This window comes from Antennarius striatus, chromosome 7, assembly GCF_040054535.1.
Source record: "Antennarius striatus isolate MH-2024 chromosome 7, ASM4005453v1, whole genome shotgun sequence".
Taxonomy (NCBI): domain Eukaryota; kingdom Metazoa; phylum Chordata; class Actinopteri; order Lophiiformes; family Antennariidae; genus Antennarius; species Antennarius striatus.
The window spans coordinates 25,602,512-25,620,127 of NC_090782.1; the positions used below are offsets into that span (position 1 = coordinate 25,602,512).

General features: G+C 44.6%; 1 protein-coding gene and 1 long non-coding RNA gene across 2 annotated transcripts; one reads left to right on the plus strand and one right to left on the minus strand.

Annotated features, from left to right (window-relative positions):
* Positions 1 to 1,677: 1,677 nt before the first annotated feature.
* LOC137598545 (regulator of G-protein signaling 5-like) lies at positions 1,678 to 9,218 on the minus strand. The gene is made up of 5 exons (XM_068318797.1): positions 9,062 to 9,218; positions 8,425 to 8,538; positions 7,147 to 7,208; positions 4,873 to 5,039; positions 1,678 to 3,985 (listed from the first exon to the last, which is right to left on the minus strand). Exons 1-5 carry the CDS (start codon positions 9,103 to 9,105, stop codon positions 3,821 to 3,823), a joined length of 552 nt encoding a protein of 183 aa, XP_068174898.1. The 5' UTR covers positions 9,106 to 9,218; the 3' UTR covers positions 1,678 to 3,820.
* Positions 9,219 to 9,366: 148 nt separating this feature from the next.
* LOC137598547 (uncharacterized) lies at positions 9,367 to 11,423 on the plus strand. The gene is made up of 5 exons (XR_011036697.1): positions 9,367 to 9,497; positions 9,591 to 9,758; positions 10,363 to 10,465; positions 10,839 to 11,001; positions 11,290 to 11,423. It is a non-coding gene; the product is annotated as an uncharacterized lncRNA (long non-coding RNA).
* Positions 11,424 to 17,616: the final 6,193 nt, after the last annotated feature.

Consider the following 17,616-nt stretch of genomic DNA (forward strand, 5'->3'; position numbering starts at 1 on the left):
ATGCTTGTTTTAACGAGTCAAATCCAAAGCAGGCGTTGCCGGGGAGGTGACGAGCCAGCGTTATACTCACAGGATGCTGGATTAGAGGACTGGGGGCAACAGAACCGGCTGGCAGCAGGCATCAGGCAAACCGCCTGAGAACACAAGCTGACGACATGAACATCCAATCAGGCTTCAGACCAGCTCCTCTGGTCCCCCCCCCTGCAGCAGGTGTAACCTGTGACGTCATTGTTTTACGAGCTTTTCTCTCTTCATCGCGTCGAGGGACTTTCAAATATTTGCAAACGGGTGACGTTGTTTACGCTTCTCGCGTTCCAAAGCATCATGAACTCCAGAACAAACAACAAGTTCTCGACCTTGACCCGCGAACACCAGGGGGCGTACCGTGGTCCCCAGAGGATCTTTGATCTCCGGGGGGTGTATTGTGGTCCCCAGAGGATCTTTGACCACCAGGGACGTATCATGGTCCTTAGAGGATCTCTGACCACCAGGGGGCGTATCGTGGTCCCCGGTGGATCTGGGGGAATCAGCTCGTGTTCTTTTTGAGAACTGATGCCCTGATGATGTCGGTGATGGGGGTTGTTGCCATGTTTGGTTAGCACTCCACTCTGCGTGCGCCGCCCACGTCTTCTTCCTTCTAGCAACGCCTGAGTTTGAGCATCATAAAGTTTTATGGCGTTAATACATCAACACAGACGCTTTTAGACGGAATACAAACATGTCACCCCGGTCTGGTGGTAACCCAGACGTGTGCGTTTCAGCTGAATTATTCATTAGTGCTTTATGTCATACGTGTACCAGTAATGAGTCACGCATCAGACCTGTTCCACACGTTTCTAAGAACCGTGGCATTAGTGAATGTGGCCCCTGGGGCCGCCCCCCCAGCATCTGTTTGTGCTTTGTGTCAGTCCCGGCTGACGTATAATGGCGGACGCAGCCTCGTTCTTTCAATGACTCATTTACAAACCAAGGAGTTTGTAAAAAAAATGGAGCAGATTTAGCTCATAATGACTTTTCTGAGAGATGTTTTCTCTTGGGTTTGCAGACTTGTTTGTCTCAGGGATTATGTAAGATTTTTTTTATGACAAGTAATTTTAAATTAATGCATCTTATGTTCTTTTCATTCAGTGGCTGGTTGGGCTAGATGGAGATCAGTGGAATGGATGCATAACGAGGCCAGGAGGAATTTTATAAACCAGTTTATTATTTGTGTAGTTACTATTCCCACCAATGAGTTCATGAGTAACAAACCCTCAAAGTAGAACCCAATGAAGCTGACATTCAACATCCTGAGCAGCCCAACAATGATGGGTGGGGCTTCCTTCCCTGTTCTACAGGGACTCAGGGGCAGCCGTGCCATATAATAAGGAATTTGCATTTTCTATCAATATGATTCTGTATTTTGTCACAGTAGTGTTTTCGGATTCGTCCTAGTTTTTCCTCACCATGGCGACGGTGCATCTTGTGGATATAGATCTCATCATAATTTCTACCTTATGAAGAAAAACAAAGCGACAATGGGAAGTTCGGGTTTTTCCTTTTATAGCAGTGAAAAAACTGGGAAGAGCCCCCACCAGCCAGAATCAGGGCGTCCATTGTTGTATGTAAGAATAACTTAAACACAATGCTTGTGAGCAGACAATATTTACACACAAAAAATAAATACATCTTCAGGAATCGTATGCGATATATATTTTTATATGGTTCCAAAACGTACATGTAAAGCTACATGGAATAATGAACAGTCAGCACAGTTAAAGCCCTTATTGGTTGGTTTCGGGGACACGCGTGTTGGCTTGTGTGGCACCAGACTGGTCAATCTGTGCCACACCAAAGGCTCATTAACATATTTTTAATTTAATCGTGTCTCATCTGTGGCAAACTTTTTAAGTCAAAGAAAATTGGAAAACTTGAGGATTTCAGTTCTCTGCGTAGCAATAAGGACTTTGGAAATGCTGAACATCTATAAAACAATATTCTTGCACTGGTTAATACATATATGCTTATATTCAATATAAAACACCACTAAGGACTAGATATAGCCACACTTTATGATCACTACATTCTATTAAATGTATATATTTGGGACAAATTGCACACCAACAGCAAATCAACACCAGTACTCTCTTACAGCAGGAGTGAAGAATAACTTTAATGCGTGTGATCGTAAATAATCTATTTCCTAACATTTCCTTGATATTTTAAAGTTGCGTCGCATTTAACAATTAAAATAACCAGTATTGTAATTGTCTGGCACTGCAGGCGTCTTGTTCTGTCTCCCATTTATTAACACTGGACCGTTTGAGGCTACCGTCACACCAAACACGCTGAAATGAAATCATTCTCTTTTTTTGGTCGTAACGTGACACCGATCAGGTTTTCCCAGACTTTTTTGAACACAACCAGATCCAGATACATCACCAATGCGTTGGCATCGTCACGTGGAACAGCCTGACCCTGACTTTTTTCTCTCTTCACGTCTTTATCTGACATTCCCTCCTGCTTGGTTTTCCTGCTTAGCGACTTACAGTTTAGCGGTAGCCAAGGAGCTCGACCGCTGAGCCAAACACTCAGCGCTGCTCTCAAGGACGACTATCGGAGCGTAAAACAACCCAAAAGAGGGTTACGTGATCATCCAAACTTATTGTCTACGTGAGTGTGAGAAAGTAGAGGAGACAAAAAAAAAGATTTAAGTGTGTGAAAATCATTGGTAAGCGATGGAGGCTTCCATTCTGGGACACATGCTTCTATTAAAATGTATAAATATTTGGTCGTTGCTAATAATGATCAGTTTTTCTAAAGTCAGGAGACGTTGTGAGTCATGTGACTTCCAGGCACTCGGTTGCACTTTGAGTCTTGGGAAAACCTCAAGGACTCAGACATGGTGCTGACGCTGTCATCCAGACTTTTTCTGTCTGCAGGACAGGAAACGGGGTCAAGATGCGGGTTCATACTGTTTTAAAATTTATAGTGAATCCAAACAGATATGTGCGGGAGGTGGGCGACTGACTGACCCCCGGCACACACTACTGAGGCCAAAGCAACTCCCCCACACCCACGTCCAAAGAACGACATTGGTGATACAGGTTAAGTAAAAAGGGGAGTACTGTGCTTGGAAGTAGTACTCACACTCAGTAGGTCCTTCTTTGAGTAGGCTACATATCGCATGGCAATCAATGGGCACAGACCTACGATGGTCAGGTGACGCTGAAATAAGACTTTAGTGCACACGAGTGGATCACATGATATTTTATGTACTGAATTTGTGGCCTTAATGGATAGAAAATGTGTGTTTTCAGTATAAAGGTCGGATAACACCTGTGTGATCCGACCTTTATGTCGGCCAATCAGGTGTTTCAGGCCAGTTTGGGACTAGCGAGGTGGTTTTATGGGGACCTTCTATAAGAGAGGATGTTCAATGGACGGTCCTCACTAATGCAACAATTCAAGATTGTGTGTGTGTGTGTGTGTGTGTGTGTGTGTGTGTGTGTGTGTGTGTGTGTGTGTGTGTGTGTGTGTGTGTGTGTGTGTGTGTGTGTGTGTGTGTGTGTTGGGTGGGGAGGTTGGGCTTCAACAGCCAGTCTTTCTCTTCATTAACATTTTGAATTTGAATTAATATGATTAAATAAAAATAATTTTCTGGTCTTTGTTTCAGATATTTTTCAAAATAAAAGCCTTTGGTTCTCAAGCCGTATTACACAATGTTTGTTTATTAAAAATATTTTTTAAAGAGTAGCTTTTCCATGTCTTTCATGTTAGCTAACTGCTGTTTGAAGTCTCCCAGCCCCCCCACACCCATCTCCTCAGACCCCCCCCAGGCTTAGTTGACCAGGAGCTCCTGGTATTGCTCTGATCGCAGGAAACGACCAAAGGAGTCTTTCTCCATCAGGGCGAAGATCCTCTTTTGGGCCAGGTCAAAGGTTGCAGGGGAGAGGTCCACCAGGTTCCTGAGGGTCACATCCTTGGTGAAGTGGTCGATGTTCACCTGTGGTGGGGGTGGGGATAGGGGAGGGACGTTAAATAAGGGAATTGATGAGGCGTCTCGTAGGGAGGACTCAGGAACACAAAGAGGAGTTGTGTCTGGATTACTCAGCGTGAGGCCATCTAAGGTAAGACGTGTGATATTATTTATTCATTGGCTTCTTACTTTAACCAACCACTTGTTATGTTTATTTCACACGAGACGCAAACACGAACTGGTCCTGATCATTCAGAGGAAACGCGCCCCGACGACCTGATGTTTACAGCAGTTTGGCTCTAAGCTCATTATGAGCCGCCATAAATGATCTGTTAGGACCATAAATAATGGACTGGGATTACATCCATGAGCAGGAACCTCACATGACCTCAAATGTTGCTCCGCATTCATGCATAAAGCTGTAAAGTAAAGCTCAGTTTTAGGTCATGAAAATTAAGAAAATAAGTTAAAAACAAAAACCCACCAACTGTCTTTTCTCTCTAAGTCTTGTAATTTATTAAATGAATGAACTTCCAGCGTCTAACTCAGGCCTCGCAGGATTTACGCAACCAAAACCGGGTTTGTTTCTCCTCATGTAACCCAGGAACAGCATCACCCCGCCAAAATAAACCTCATTCACAAAACAAGAGAGGAAGAAGAATGCCTGAAGCGTTTGGACAGGAACTGTTTCCTCAGGCGTGAAACGGTCAAAGACCTGAGTGAGGGTCTTCTCAGGACCTCAGAGAATGTCTGCTTGCGACCTTTAGCATTAGCAGTTAGCAATGACACCACTTGAGGAGGACTTTTTGTATTTATTATAATAAATCTGTCATTCCTAACAGTGATGTCACTGATCACGATGTTCCAGGTGAGCACTGAGTTAGGATGTGATGGACGTGACGAGGATTCCTGACCTCTCTGGGGCCCTCGGACTGGATGAAGTCCTCGTAGATCTTCTTGGCCTTGGTGGCCATCTTCACGGGGTTCTTGGTCTTCTTGAAATCCTCGCAGGACATCCAGAACTCGATGTTCTCCTCGCTGAACTCAGACTGCAGGAAGCTGCGGAAAGCAGCCAGACCGTCTGGTGGACACGAGAAACATGTTAGTAACCGGGCAACAAACGTATCGTCTGGTGGTCCATCAGCTGGAGAACTGTATTTCTTCTGCGGTTGGAGGTGGAGGATCAGGGTCTCCTCCACAGACTATCAGGAGCTGGAGATGATCCACCTCATGCCAGGCAGGATGTTCAAGCATTAGCATTAGCATAGCAAATGTACATGCAGTGGTAAATGTACAGACATCACTTTGAACGACCACTTTGTGAAGGTGAACTTCATGTTCGGTTCATGTCCTTCTGCCTTCAACAGGAAGTTCCCGTGAAACACAGAGGAAGTGAGACGCAATCAAGAAATTAAAAATCTTAGAAGCAAAGATTAGTAAAGCAGAGTTATGATGCAAAGATGCACCGTGATAACACGAGCATTGTGGTGGAACACGCCGCTGCTGGAGGCACCATTGTGTGAACGAGTGTGTGCTGCAGGAGATCAGCCGAGCGCTGGCGTGGCCCCCGCTTCACATCCTTAATGAGAACGCAGGGTCCTTTTCAAAATAGCATTCTGGCTCAATCAACACACGCACGCACACACACACACACACACACACACACACACACACACACACACACACACACACACACACACACACACACACACACACACACTTAACAAAAAAAATCATGCAATTAGAAATGACACACCCCAACTTCCAGTCCATTAACAGGCTTTCTGTTATGCAATCGGTTTTAACTTGAAAGCATGTGTGTGTGTGTGTGTGTGTGTGTGTGTGTGTGTGTGGGGGGGGGGGGTGTTACTGCATCTGAGGCGTAATAAGTCATGGAGGATCCCATGGGAATTAACCATAAAGTCTAATGCTAATGTGAAACCTCATGGGGGTAAATAATCGCGGCGCAGCGGTTTGCGGCGACCACCCGATAAATCACCGGCGGTGGAATCATTTAGACTTCTCCCTGGTGATGTTATCATAACACACACACACACACACACACACACACACACACACACACACACACACACACACACACACACACACACACACACACACTATATAAATCTGCCGGAGGAGCGACCTACAGAAGCCTCCTACCCCCTATTGAGCCGTGCAGAGGAAACGCTTCCTCCGTCAGCGGGGACTGATCCAGGATCTGATCCAGGATCTGGTCTGTATGCACAGGAGCAGCCTGAGCAGGAAGGTTTACATGAAGCGCTGATTACCATGACAACAGAGTTAATCATGCGTGTCTGGTTCAGGTAAACAGCTGGAAGAGGTGAAGCCTCTGGTGCTGTGGTTTGTTCCCTTTAAACAGACGTTGTCCAGTCGTCACCAACGGTTGAAGCTATTTTAAAGTCACCAAACTGTGATAATAGATCCGTTTTCATCAGAAAGTTCATTTTGTGGAGAAATATGTGACTGGATTAGATTATCTCTCGTTGGATTAAAACTGATGTGACGTTAAAAACGATTGAGATTAAAAAAACACGTAAAAATGTACGGTGATAAGAAGTTAGTTACACCGATGTGAGGCGTTCAGGTGTGTCTGGATTGAGTGTGTGGTATGTGTAAATTCAGATTAGCTACAGATTAGCTACGCTAGCATAGCTAATCTGTACTGCTATTACATGACGACGATGCTGTTCCTTGAATTTCCTTTCAAACTGAGACGGAGAGGGATGTTTACATGTGATTATTATTCGTGCGCCCTCGTGCATTCGTGCATTAACACTCGTGACGCGGATTTTTGGTAGGCAGTCACGTGATACCGTACTCGCATTCTATTGGCTGACGACATCATGAAGTGTGCTACGTTCCGTGAGTCTCGGAATTCCGTGAGACACAAAAGTGGAGTCATCAGCATAAAGTGAGACAGTCTGTCAGAGTGTTTTAAAGGTACAACAGACAGAAGGTGGTTTAATATCAGTATGGGGGGGGGGGGGTCAGAAATGTTTAAATTACCATATATAATAAGATAAATAGTTCGTCGTTATCCCAAAAGTTACAGGCTAGCAAAGTGTTAGCATTTCAGCTACGCCTCATAGCAACCAGCGTGATGTAAGCGACAGGGAGGAGACAGCAGAGAGAGGAGGAGTGAATAAAACAGAACGGGGACCTACAGCTGGTGTTCAGGACGCGGTCCAGACTCTCACGCCACTCAGCCGCCTCCTCAGGGGTGGGCCTGCACACAAAACACAGTCAACACGCCGTCAGCAAGGGGTGCTAAGTGAAGCTAACTTGTTTGAGCAGCACAACGTTGCAGTTAAGTTCGACGGCGACGACGTGCATCGACATATTTACCTAAATGTTAAACTTTCAAACCATAAAAGTTCATGTTTCAGTTTTTTTTTTTTTTGTGGCAGAGTGAAGAGATGAAACACAAACTGATGTTGGAATATTCCAATAAACATTTTATCACCAGCGTCGCTGCAGAGTTAATCCTCTGAGGCGTTCAATGTCGTCAGTGTGTACTGAAGGGAAGAGGATCTAATGAATTATTATTGTAGCCGGTGAGTCATCGGTCTTGGAATCACGTATGTGGTGTCAGGATCCGCCGGGCTGGCATGTGATCAGAGCGTGAGAGGAGGAAGTAACATAATAAAAATATTAAAATGATGACTTTGGCTCCAACAGGGGAATTCAAGGAAGATAAAGATTAAGTGTGTGTGTCTGATCCCGTTCGCCTCCAGCTCTACCTTACCGTCAGCTAACGGTTTAGGTACGCTTCGTTTCTCCATCCGATTTGAAAGCAGAAACTTTCCTGATGTGAAGTTTGAAGACCACTGCCTCTGTGCACATTTTGTTTGAGGAAAATGTCATTTATTTGAAGCATCTTTTGATTTTTAATCATGTTTCTCCCCAAACACGCAGTAATATTATTGATAAATGTAAACAAGGAGGTGCTAATGGTAAAAATCCACCACTTTTGGAAAACTGAAATATTTCCTGGCCTCAGTCTTTGCACTGAAGTCAAACTGTGTGTGTGGAAAAGTTTAATAGTTAACTTTAAAGAAGTTTGAAAACCACAACAGTGTGTAGTTACTTGAGAAAACGTCGTGACATAGTCATGTGACCAGGTAAAATACCTGAAAATGTTGATGTCAGCCCAGACGGCTCCAGACGTATTAAAACACGACAACATGGTCGATCACATGGTCGATCACATGGTCGATCACATGTTCAATCACATGGTCTCACGTTGGAGGACTTCTATCAACGCTCAAAAAGGAAAAAAAACGAAACCAAGACAAAATTCCAATCCCGGATAAAGTGGAAGCATCCGATTGGTCGGTACCCAGACGGGTCCGTGTGCCCCGGTCGTCGCGGCGGCGGCCCCCATGGCTCTGCGTTACCACCGTTAACCCACACACATCCATCTCTGAGCAGGAAACACTCACTTCTGCAGCTTCTCCGGCTTCTTCTCAGGCTTCTCGGGGTAGGGGATGATGAGGTTGATGGCATTTTCTGGCTTCTGCAGTAAAACGCCCAATTTTGACTTGATCTCCTTCGCCCTGGGAGACGAAAGGAGGATTTCACGTCTGAATCATATCTATCACCCTTCATCTCATGTCACTGCTAGACATGAGGGTTAAAAGGCGGCGGTAAAAACCCAAAAACACAATAATATCACCATTTACAAGTTTTTTCTCTATACGTCTATAATTACTGATCTCCATAGACTTTATCCACAAACAACATAATTAACTTAAAAAAAATAAAGGAACTCCTTAACTTGATTGAATTTATTTTAATAGAAAGGCCATAATGTTTCCTTTAAAGTTTTTTTTAAAACCTTTTTTTATGCATCTTATCAAACAAATAAAATTTCAGTTGACATAAAAGCTGTAAATTGGTGTGTTGTAGAAAACAGTCATTTTCAGACTTTAAAAGGTCATAATGTTAACTAGAAGCCTTGAGCTCGATTGGACCTCAAACTAATTGGAACTATTGATTCGAGAAACATCGATTTTTAATGAAATCTGCATTAACAGGATCTAAAAACCACGGTTCAGGTGGAACGAGGCGGCGGCTCACCTTTCCAGGCAGCTCTGGGGTAAAGCGGCTAATCCTTTACACATCTCTCAGCACCGTCGTTCTCAGGCAGGTCAGCTCTTCTGGGTAGTTCTCTGTGGGTCTTTAGCGTCGCTGTCGGCTTTCTGACTGCCTGAAAGCACATGGAGAGTTTTATACAGACATCCTTTGGGCCCCGAGCCAAACAGCTAAGCCAATCAGATTGGAGTGTGAGCTGCAGCGGCGGAGGAAAGGCGGGCCTTCAGAGTTCAATGGCTGGACGGGAGCGTTTCCTCCTCCTCCTTCTACGTGATAAAACGGTGCAGAAAAGCAAATTACAAATAGAAGAACGACCCCAGTCAAGGATTTCTGAGTCTTTCTGCTTATTTATTGGTTTCTGTAGGTTCTGATGAAAGGATGTCACACAGTGTGGAGAGACAGGTGAAGACAGCTAATAAAGGTGAGTCACATTCGAGTCCTCGCTAAAAACAGCTGTCTCTTTTGTCTAACATAACAGCAGGTTTTTATTCGGACATTTTTATTGTATGTTTAGAAGAACCGGGTCAACGTGGGCTGCATGCATACTTATAAAGCCAAACGACTCCAACTATCTGCCTGGAGGGAGGCGACACCCCAGCATCATGTCAAGAGAGTCGGGACAGATCCAAAGCTTCCTTTCTGTCTCTTCTCTATTTCAATGACGTCTGGTTTATTATTCCAGGTGATGAGACGCAGCTGCAAAACATTTAAGGCAATGAAACTAAGATATGGCTGCTGAAAAATGTAAAAAAAGATGTACAAAGGGGACAGGATCTGTCCCGTCGGGGGTCTGGATCCAGATGGAGCAGCAGACGTTCACACAGGTTTCTTAATTGAACAGAAATCACAGCCTGATTTCTGTGAACACCTGTGCGATGTTGCGTAACGGGGCGGGGTCAAAGGTCATTGCATCAGTGCATTGATCCTGGTTTCATCCTGCAGCTACTCCTCAGTTAAGTCTTCCACTTAAACAAGACAGAAAGCTCACAGCTCCACTATACAGAATGATTTACTGGTGTATTTAAAATCTATACTATAAATATTCTATTACTGCTGAAGCTGAGTTACGCTGAAATAATTACATAAAACAAGCTGAGCCCGGCTTTCCCTTCAGACGGCTCAGGTTTTAAGTTCGAGCGCTTGGCAGGAGAACGCTGTCATTATATAACTATGTCATCACACTGAAGACGCCGAGAGAGTTTCTCCTGGTTACCACGGCAATGAGGATTGTATTCTGACATGATGCGAAAGCGATTCTCAAGTACCTATTTATAAAATCTATGCAGTACGAGAGGTCTGGAGACCGTCGACCAACAGAACCAGATGTCAACAGCATGTAAACGCAGGAGGTCCTGACCTTCAACAGGACAATGACAGCCCCACCATCAGGTGATTGGACTCTGGGACCACACACACACAGCTACAGCAACACCCTCCCCCCAAAAAAACCCCCAATCACATTAGCAGTGAATTAATGTAATTTGTAGAGAACAGAGCTGCAAAATAAGATTGTGTTCTTTGACACTGAGAAGAAACAAAATCAGACGAACAGAAACACTGAACAGAAATCCCCTCCCTCTGGTGTGTACAGTATTTCTCGCACTATAAGGCGCACCTTCAATGAACGGCCTATTTAAAAACTTTTTTCATATATAAGGCACACCAGACAAGGCACGCTGGATTATAAGGCGAACCTTCGGTTTTTGAGAAAATTCAAGGCTTTTAGGTGCGCCTTATAATGCAGAAAATACTGTAATTACAGCTCCCAGTATTCATTTATGGACCCACCTGAACACAGGAATAATATTCACCCTCCAGCCGTCATCAGAGTCTCCTTCCTGGCAGATGTCTGAACTACGAACCCGAGCAACAGGGAAATAGACAGCGTTTGTTCTGATCCCGTCCATCCAGCCCAACATGTGCAGGTACAGTTTCTTTGTTGGCATGGCGATGCATTGAGTGTGTGTGCAGCCATACAAACAGACGCCCGCCGTTATATAAAAGCGCCCATGCTTCTTTTAAACCTCCAGAGGGATGAGATAATGAACAGAAGGATCACCAGCTCCATTCTTTTTATTTTTACTGCACAGCAAACTAAACATTGAGTGTTTAACTCCTGAGACACAGAGGTTGTTGGATTTTTTTAGCCTAATGAGATTTGTGCTGCAATTTGGAGAGTTGTTGGTGATTTATCACGTTTTCTCCACTCGCAGGCCGGCCTTCAAGGCATTTCATCAGCTTTTATCGACCTCTGAAGCACCAAAAAAGGATTTTTTGGTGTATATAAAAAGAAAAAAGACTGGAAACAGGCAGACAAACAATAAATTACTGAAACAAGACATAAGCAACCATAAAAACCCTGTTTTATCGTCTTTTTAGATGTTGAGGTTCTGAGACTTTGTGCATGTTTAGACCTCGGAGGGGCGTGGCGGCGGATACCGAGGACTACGTCCTCCTGATGAAGGTCGGCTTCCATGTTTGCTCAGACCGAGTCACCAGCTGTACCGCTGCTCAGATAAAACCACGGCAGTTGGCATCCAGGTGCTCTGTTTACCTGCTGACAGAAGCGCTGCGCTCCATTTAGAGACGTCATCAAGGGTGGGGTGACACCCCCAGCACCAACACAAGAGCGTGAGTTTAAAGGACGATCACGAACGACACAGCGTGTCTTCATTCAGCCTTCTTTTTAATTCCAGACAGACGTTCCTGCCTTCCAGGTAGGGACGTGAATCTCTGCGCTGCCAGATGTTTTCTCGCCAAACAGGAATGTAATCACAGAATGACACGGTTTCAGAACCGCCAGTGAGCGCCAATCTGGGGCTAATCTGTGTATATTGTTACGGCGCAGATTGAAGACATTACAGACAGCTGGACTGATGTTTAACTCACATCCAACCGATTAAAGGTCAGCCAGGAGAATGTGAGATAAACACAGCTCTGGAGAGGAACGTGTTGGTACCAGAAAAGAAGGATGACCTCAACAGCAAGGGTTTGTGGGTGAAAAACAGACGTGAGGGTCTGAGAACGCCCAACGCTCCAGACTTCACAAATACAAGGAACCCTCCTGTCCGCAAAGCCCAAGGCCAAAATATCTCCACTAATAATTAAACCCCATTGACTTGACAAATGATCTTGATCGTTCAACAGCAGAATGTGGACACAGGTGTGGGCTGACCGAGAGACGCAGACGTCACCGTCAGCTTCAGTTCAGGTCTGGACAAAGATTTTCAGGAAAGAAGAGGAAGACAGGAGATTTTATTGTTATCAACTTTGGAATTTTAACTTTTTTAGCACCAGACTGAATCCAAATTGGGGGTAAATTGAAGATCTACTACAACGCTGGTCTTGGTTTAGTCCCTCAGGGACTCAAGCTGAACCTCAGACATTTGGTGGTCAGATTAAAGAGGTGTCTGCTTTCTCAGTCTACAAACCGGCGGGAGGAAATTAAATAGCGTTTCCCACAGCAGCATTAATTGTTTTTGTTGAAGTGTTTATTTGTGAAGGCTTCTTCTGTCAATCTGGAACAGGGGGGGCAAAAGAGAGCTACAAAGGCCGTTTTCTAGAAACTAGAGTCTGAACACCGAGGGGAAACGACAGGAGATAAATAATCATTTATTTATTGTCATTCCTGTCTTGGACAAATAATTGAAAAGGCTGTAATGGATGTCCACCGTAGACGTCAGCGCTAAATCCTACTGTGGGTAAAACAAGGCTGCTTTTTATGTAACGTAGATATAAAAAAAAATCTGATTGACAGCATTGGGGGCGACCAAACACTCCTTTAGCAGGACTATGTGTACTTTCATAAAATTACACTTTGGAATTTTGATTTCCAGATGTTCAGATGGACTCAGCAACAGTTAAAGTTTAGTGTTGAGAATTACAGTCATCAAACTGAGGGGAGTACGTGACCGGTCTGCTCTGGACTCCTGGTGGACTTTGACGGCTCAGAAACATTCACATCAGATCAGCTGAAACTTATCACTAGAAAAACAGACTCCAGCCCTGAACTGAATGGCTTGAAACAATCATGTGATAAATGTGTTTGGTTTTCACAGATTAGGACTCAAATCAGACCACATAGCTTTAAAATTGGAGCAATATAAAAAAAAAAGAAAAGCCAAATCAAACGATGAAACGAGGCCAGATGCGTTTCTGAGCACATGTTGGCGAGCCTCTACATCCATGTACGTATGTATGGCTCGCCATGTAAACAACTGGGTGAGTGTGGGGGGGTTAATGCACTGAGGAGCACGTCAACTGGGAATCTGGATCTGTTGACCGTCTGGGCTCTGAGGCCAGGGGTGGGGGTTCCTGCTGCCTCTAATGAAGGCAGGAGCACCTCGTTTCTCAGGCTCCTCTGTCACTCACATGTGACCAATAACACACCTCCACAGCCAGCCAATCATCTCTCTGCCACGTTTTTAAAGACCATTGTAGTGGTTAGTTCTCCATCCCTCCATCAAAGCCCAGTCTTCATCCTCAGCAGGTTCATCAGCCACCGTCGCCATATCTTGACGCTGTCCGGATGGGTGCCCTTTGGTATAGGTCTAGGAAGTCAAAGTCTTTCTGACATCAAAGTCTAGACCAAAAACACGATTATCATTATTTTAACAATTAGTTTAACCACCTTTGCCTTTAGTTGTTGCCTCACTGGAACCAACTGCACCTCCGTCTGAAGGCAAAAGACATAAAATGCTGTCCAATATAACCCGACCCCTCACTGGGTGTTGACACCTAAATTACCTGCACACAATAAACACCTGATGGTGTTAAAGCTTTACTGTGGAGCCACACAGCATCTACAATCTGCAGTGTGGAGTGACATCAGGACGGTTTGTGGAGATGTTTCAGCAGGTTGTCATCAGGATGAACCAGGGTGGACATTAGGTGACATCTAAGCGTCACCTTCAAAACCCAATCAATGCCCCGAAGAAGAAGAATGAGAGCGGCTCCAAACATTCTGTTGGTTTAATGACCAGGCGGCGACGCGCTCTGACAGCGTTGTGACAGACACGGCCAGATGGCGAGGTCTTCACACCAGGCGACACGCCGGCGGATGTTCTCAGTACAACTTGGAGATAAAGAGCAGGACGCTTCATCGCTGCTCCTCTTCACACTGAGTCCCGCTGCTCCACATCGCTGACCTCTGCCACGTTGCATAACTTTCATTTTTCCATTACCACTAAACAGATAAACTTCTTCTAATTGAAAGTTTGAAAATCAACATTTAGGACTCGACCTGGATCGACTTTTAATTCTAATTTGCTGACTTGTGACGGAGACGGAAAAACAAAAAGTAGACAAGCAAACATGAGACGTCTCAGTCAGTGTTGGGGAATGACTCGCTGTCGTGCTTCCAATCTGTCTTCTGTTATTGTGCAAACATCTGGTCACCATTACTGAAGCAACAGACGCGAGTCGTCATCGCCATTCTGGTACATGTGTGATTAGATGTGGAGAACGTGATTACAGTTCGATGGAAGAGTTCAAAGTGACGGCCCTGAGGAAAACACACGGAGGAGAGACGAAATCAGTCCCTGTGAAATACGTGTGAAGCCTCTGCAGAACACAAAGCATCCTGGGAATGTCACATCTGGAGTGTTTTTACATCCCGTGAAGCGGTGATGTGTTGTAACTGTCCGTGTTCGTGTGTTCGGCCACCAAATATCTTCACAACCGTTGCAGATAGATGAAAAAAGCACGTCATCAGGCAGCAAAGGGGATGAAAATGTGATGATGACCTTGACCTTTGGTAAACTAGGTCAAGGTCAAACTGGACAGTACAATATAGAATTCATTGCTACGACCATTATGAAAGTAGGTCAGGGTAGAATTGTCTTCATTTAGCTCTGTGTTTTAAGTCACAAACTAACCCTATTCACTCGGGGGGGGGGGGTTAGCTCTCAGATCCTGTCTGGACTAAGAAACATCACCCGATTTTCTTGCTGTGGTTTCGCTTATAAGAACTAGAATTTTTGCGTGTGTCGTGTCTCAAAGAAAACATTTACAGTCAGGCAGCATCACAGACCTCTAACCCAGTAGGCAGCTAAACAGGATGGGGAGTCTGTGAGCGTTCTTCAATGGAAATCATTCCCCTCTCCCCCTTTTGTCCTCTTAGATTAGAAATGTTCTCAAATGGGGATTTTTCTGGTCAGGATAATTGACCTTTTCTTGGGTTTTGGGTTCTGGAAGAAGAAGAAGGGGAGGAGGAAGGTTGGCAGGTGAGCTTCTTTGCCCCTCTCCTGTTTGACATTTTCCAGAACCTCCACTTCAGGACCACATCCGTCACGGAGACCGTTCCCCTCTCCGCTCCGCAGCGAGAGATGCTGCAGACGTTCTGCGTGTGAAGCCTGTCGTTCCCGGCTTGGTCGTGTTCCGATGGACACAGTGGGATCCCCGAGGAACCGAGAGTCACTCCATTACAGACGTTTTCCTTTTCCACAGGGGACCCACGCCAGGAGGTTTCCCACGCATGGCGTGTAACGTCCTGTCGCCATGACACTCTGAGGCCGCCCCCCCCCCGCTGTCCCACTGCACATCCTGCTCATTTATTTCTCTTATCAGAGCATACGTGTGTGTGTGTGTGTGTGTGTGTGTGTCTGAGGTGCATCTGCGTTGTGCTGATGCGCTGGGCATGTCCATTCCTGGGGGAGACGCTGTGGAATGTGCGCATCAGGTCATGTGCTCTCATCTGAACGGCCCCCTGGGGGGTCACGCTCAAACCGGAAGAATAAATACAGAACGATCTGTCATCCAAACTCAAGGCTACGGGTTCAGAGGTCACATGTGGGGGGGGGGGGGGTAAAGCTCTAAAGCCTTCGGTCCAACTGGTGATGAAAACACATTTATGTCCACTTTATATTTCTTTCATTTCTAAGTTGTGCTCACCAGCACCAGGCTGACTTGTATCTCCTTTATTTCTGGACTAAATCACCCAAATTGCTATAAAAATAGTTATTATGGAGAATAAAACACTCACAAGACTCACAAACTGTCCTTTTTAAATGTTCCTGGACCTTATGAGGCCTACATGAAAGTAAATAAAAGACTGCAGTCCACACATGCTGCAGGCACAGCGCCATCCACTGCCTTTTACTGCCCCCTGCTGGTGTGGAAGACACTCCCATCCAGGAGGTCAGGAATACATGTGGAATACAGAAATCCCTTGCCTGTTCGCGCTTCAAGATGCACGGCTCCACTACATCGTGGATTTTTAGTAGGTAGTCATGTGATACCGTATGTGCACGCTATTGGCTGACAGCATGACGAAGTGCGCAGCATTTCAAGACTCAGAGAGCGCAGTGCACTTCTGTGAAACACAAAAACACTTCAAACAGTCTATCAGAGTGTTTTAAAGGTAACACAGATAGGAGGTGGTTTAATATCAGTATGGGGGGGGGTGTTCATAAACGTTTAAATTACCGTAAATAATTAAACAGTTTGTCGCTATAATCGCAGAATTTCATTTTTCACAGGTGGTTCCTGGAACTCATTAAGCGTGAGTAACGAGGGATTACTGTAATCTGAACAATGACTGTTATGCATCTAGAGTGTAAACAAGGGTGTAAATAAAGAATAAGTTCACCATTTGTTCTTGAGTAGAATGGGACTAGTTCAGAAAATAAAAAGTCAAAATCAGTTTTATTTTGTTTCCTGGGGCCAAACAGTTTTCTCTGTAATGTTCCCCTCAGTGGAACGTCGTTCTGATGAAAAACACTCACATGCAGCTGACTGAGTTCAGAGGGTTTCAGGAAAGACGTTGAACTCGTTGAACTGCTGTGAGAACAGAAATGCCAGCGGATAAACCGTCCCAACATGTGACTGGAAGTGGAGCTCCTAGAAAGTGCGATCAATAATCAATACAGTATTTATTACTTTAATACATCATTATTCATTTGTTTTCTCTGCATCTTTTTAAATGTAAAATTTTCACCAGTGTACCTCATTTATTTTAATTATTGATGGATACGATCACTGATCAGGTATCTCTTTGGAGTCCAAATCAAAAAGCAACCACCAGATGGCAGCATAACATCAAACGATGAGATAAATGAAATGAAATGCCCTTCTATAATCCCATTTGGAAATTTGTTTTCACTTGTTTGTATATCTTGAAACATACATATACATGTTTGAACTTTATTTCTAATAATGTGCCAATAATTGTAACAAGAACGCATTTTTCTGTAAAAAATGCCGTTTCCTCTCAGTTGGCAGCTGGATTCATTAATCTGAATTTGTGTCAGTGTACTTTGTGGTAAACAATTATTGCCTGCTTTTTACATGAGTTTAGCAGTCATGTATTTGCAGTAGTTTAGATTGAAGGAATAATTGATTTGTATGAGCTCCATGATGAGCATTGTGGATAACTCTTATGGCTCTTCTCTGGGACAGAAAGGGTTTAAAACTACTTTTACAAACTCTGAACTATGATGAAGGTAGAGCACTAAGGGCTACGGCGGACTGGCACCGAGGCGACACACAAAGGGGAATATAAGGAGGACTAATGGCAGTGGTAGGACACAGGTGTGGGAGAC

Excerpts from the sequence above, each read along its gene's own strand:
- LOC137598545 (XM_068318797.1), bottom strand. The coding sequence starts at position 9,105 with ATGTGTAAAGGATTAGCCGCTTTACCCCAGAGCTGCCTGGAAAG. Across the intron at positions 8,539-9,061 it reads CCCCAGAGCTGCCTGGAAAG|GGCGAAGGAGATCAAGTCAA; the intron begins GTGAGCCGCCGC and ends TTCGTCTCCCAG. Across the intron at positions 3,986-4,872 it reads AGTCCGAGGGCCCCAGAGAG|GTGAACATCGACCACTTCAC; the intron begins GTCAGGAATCCT and ends CCCCCACCACAG.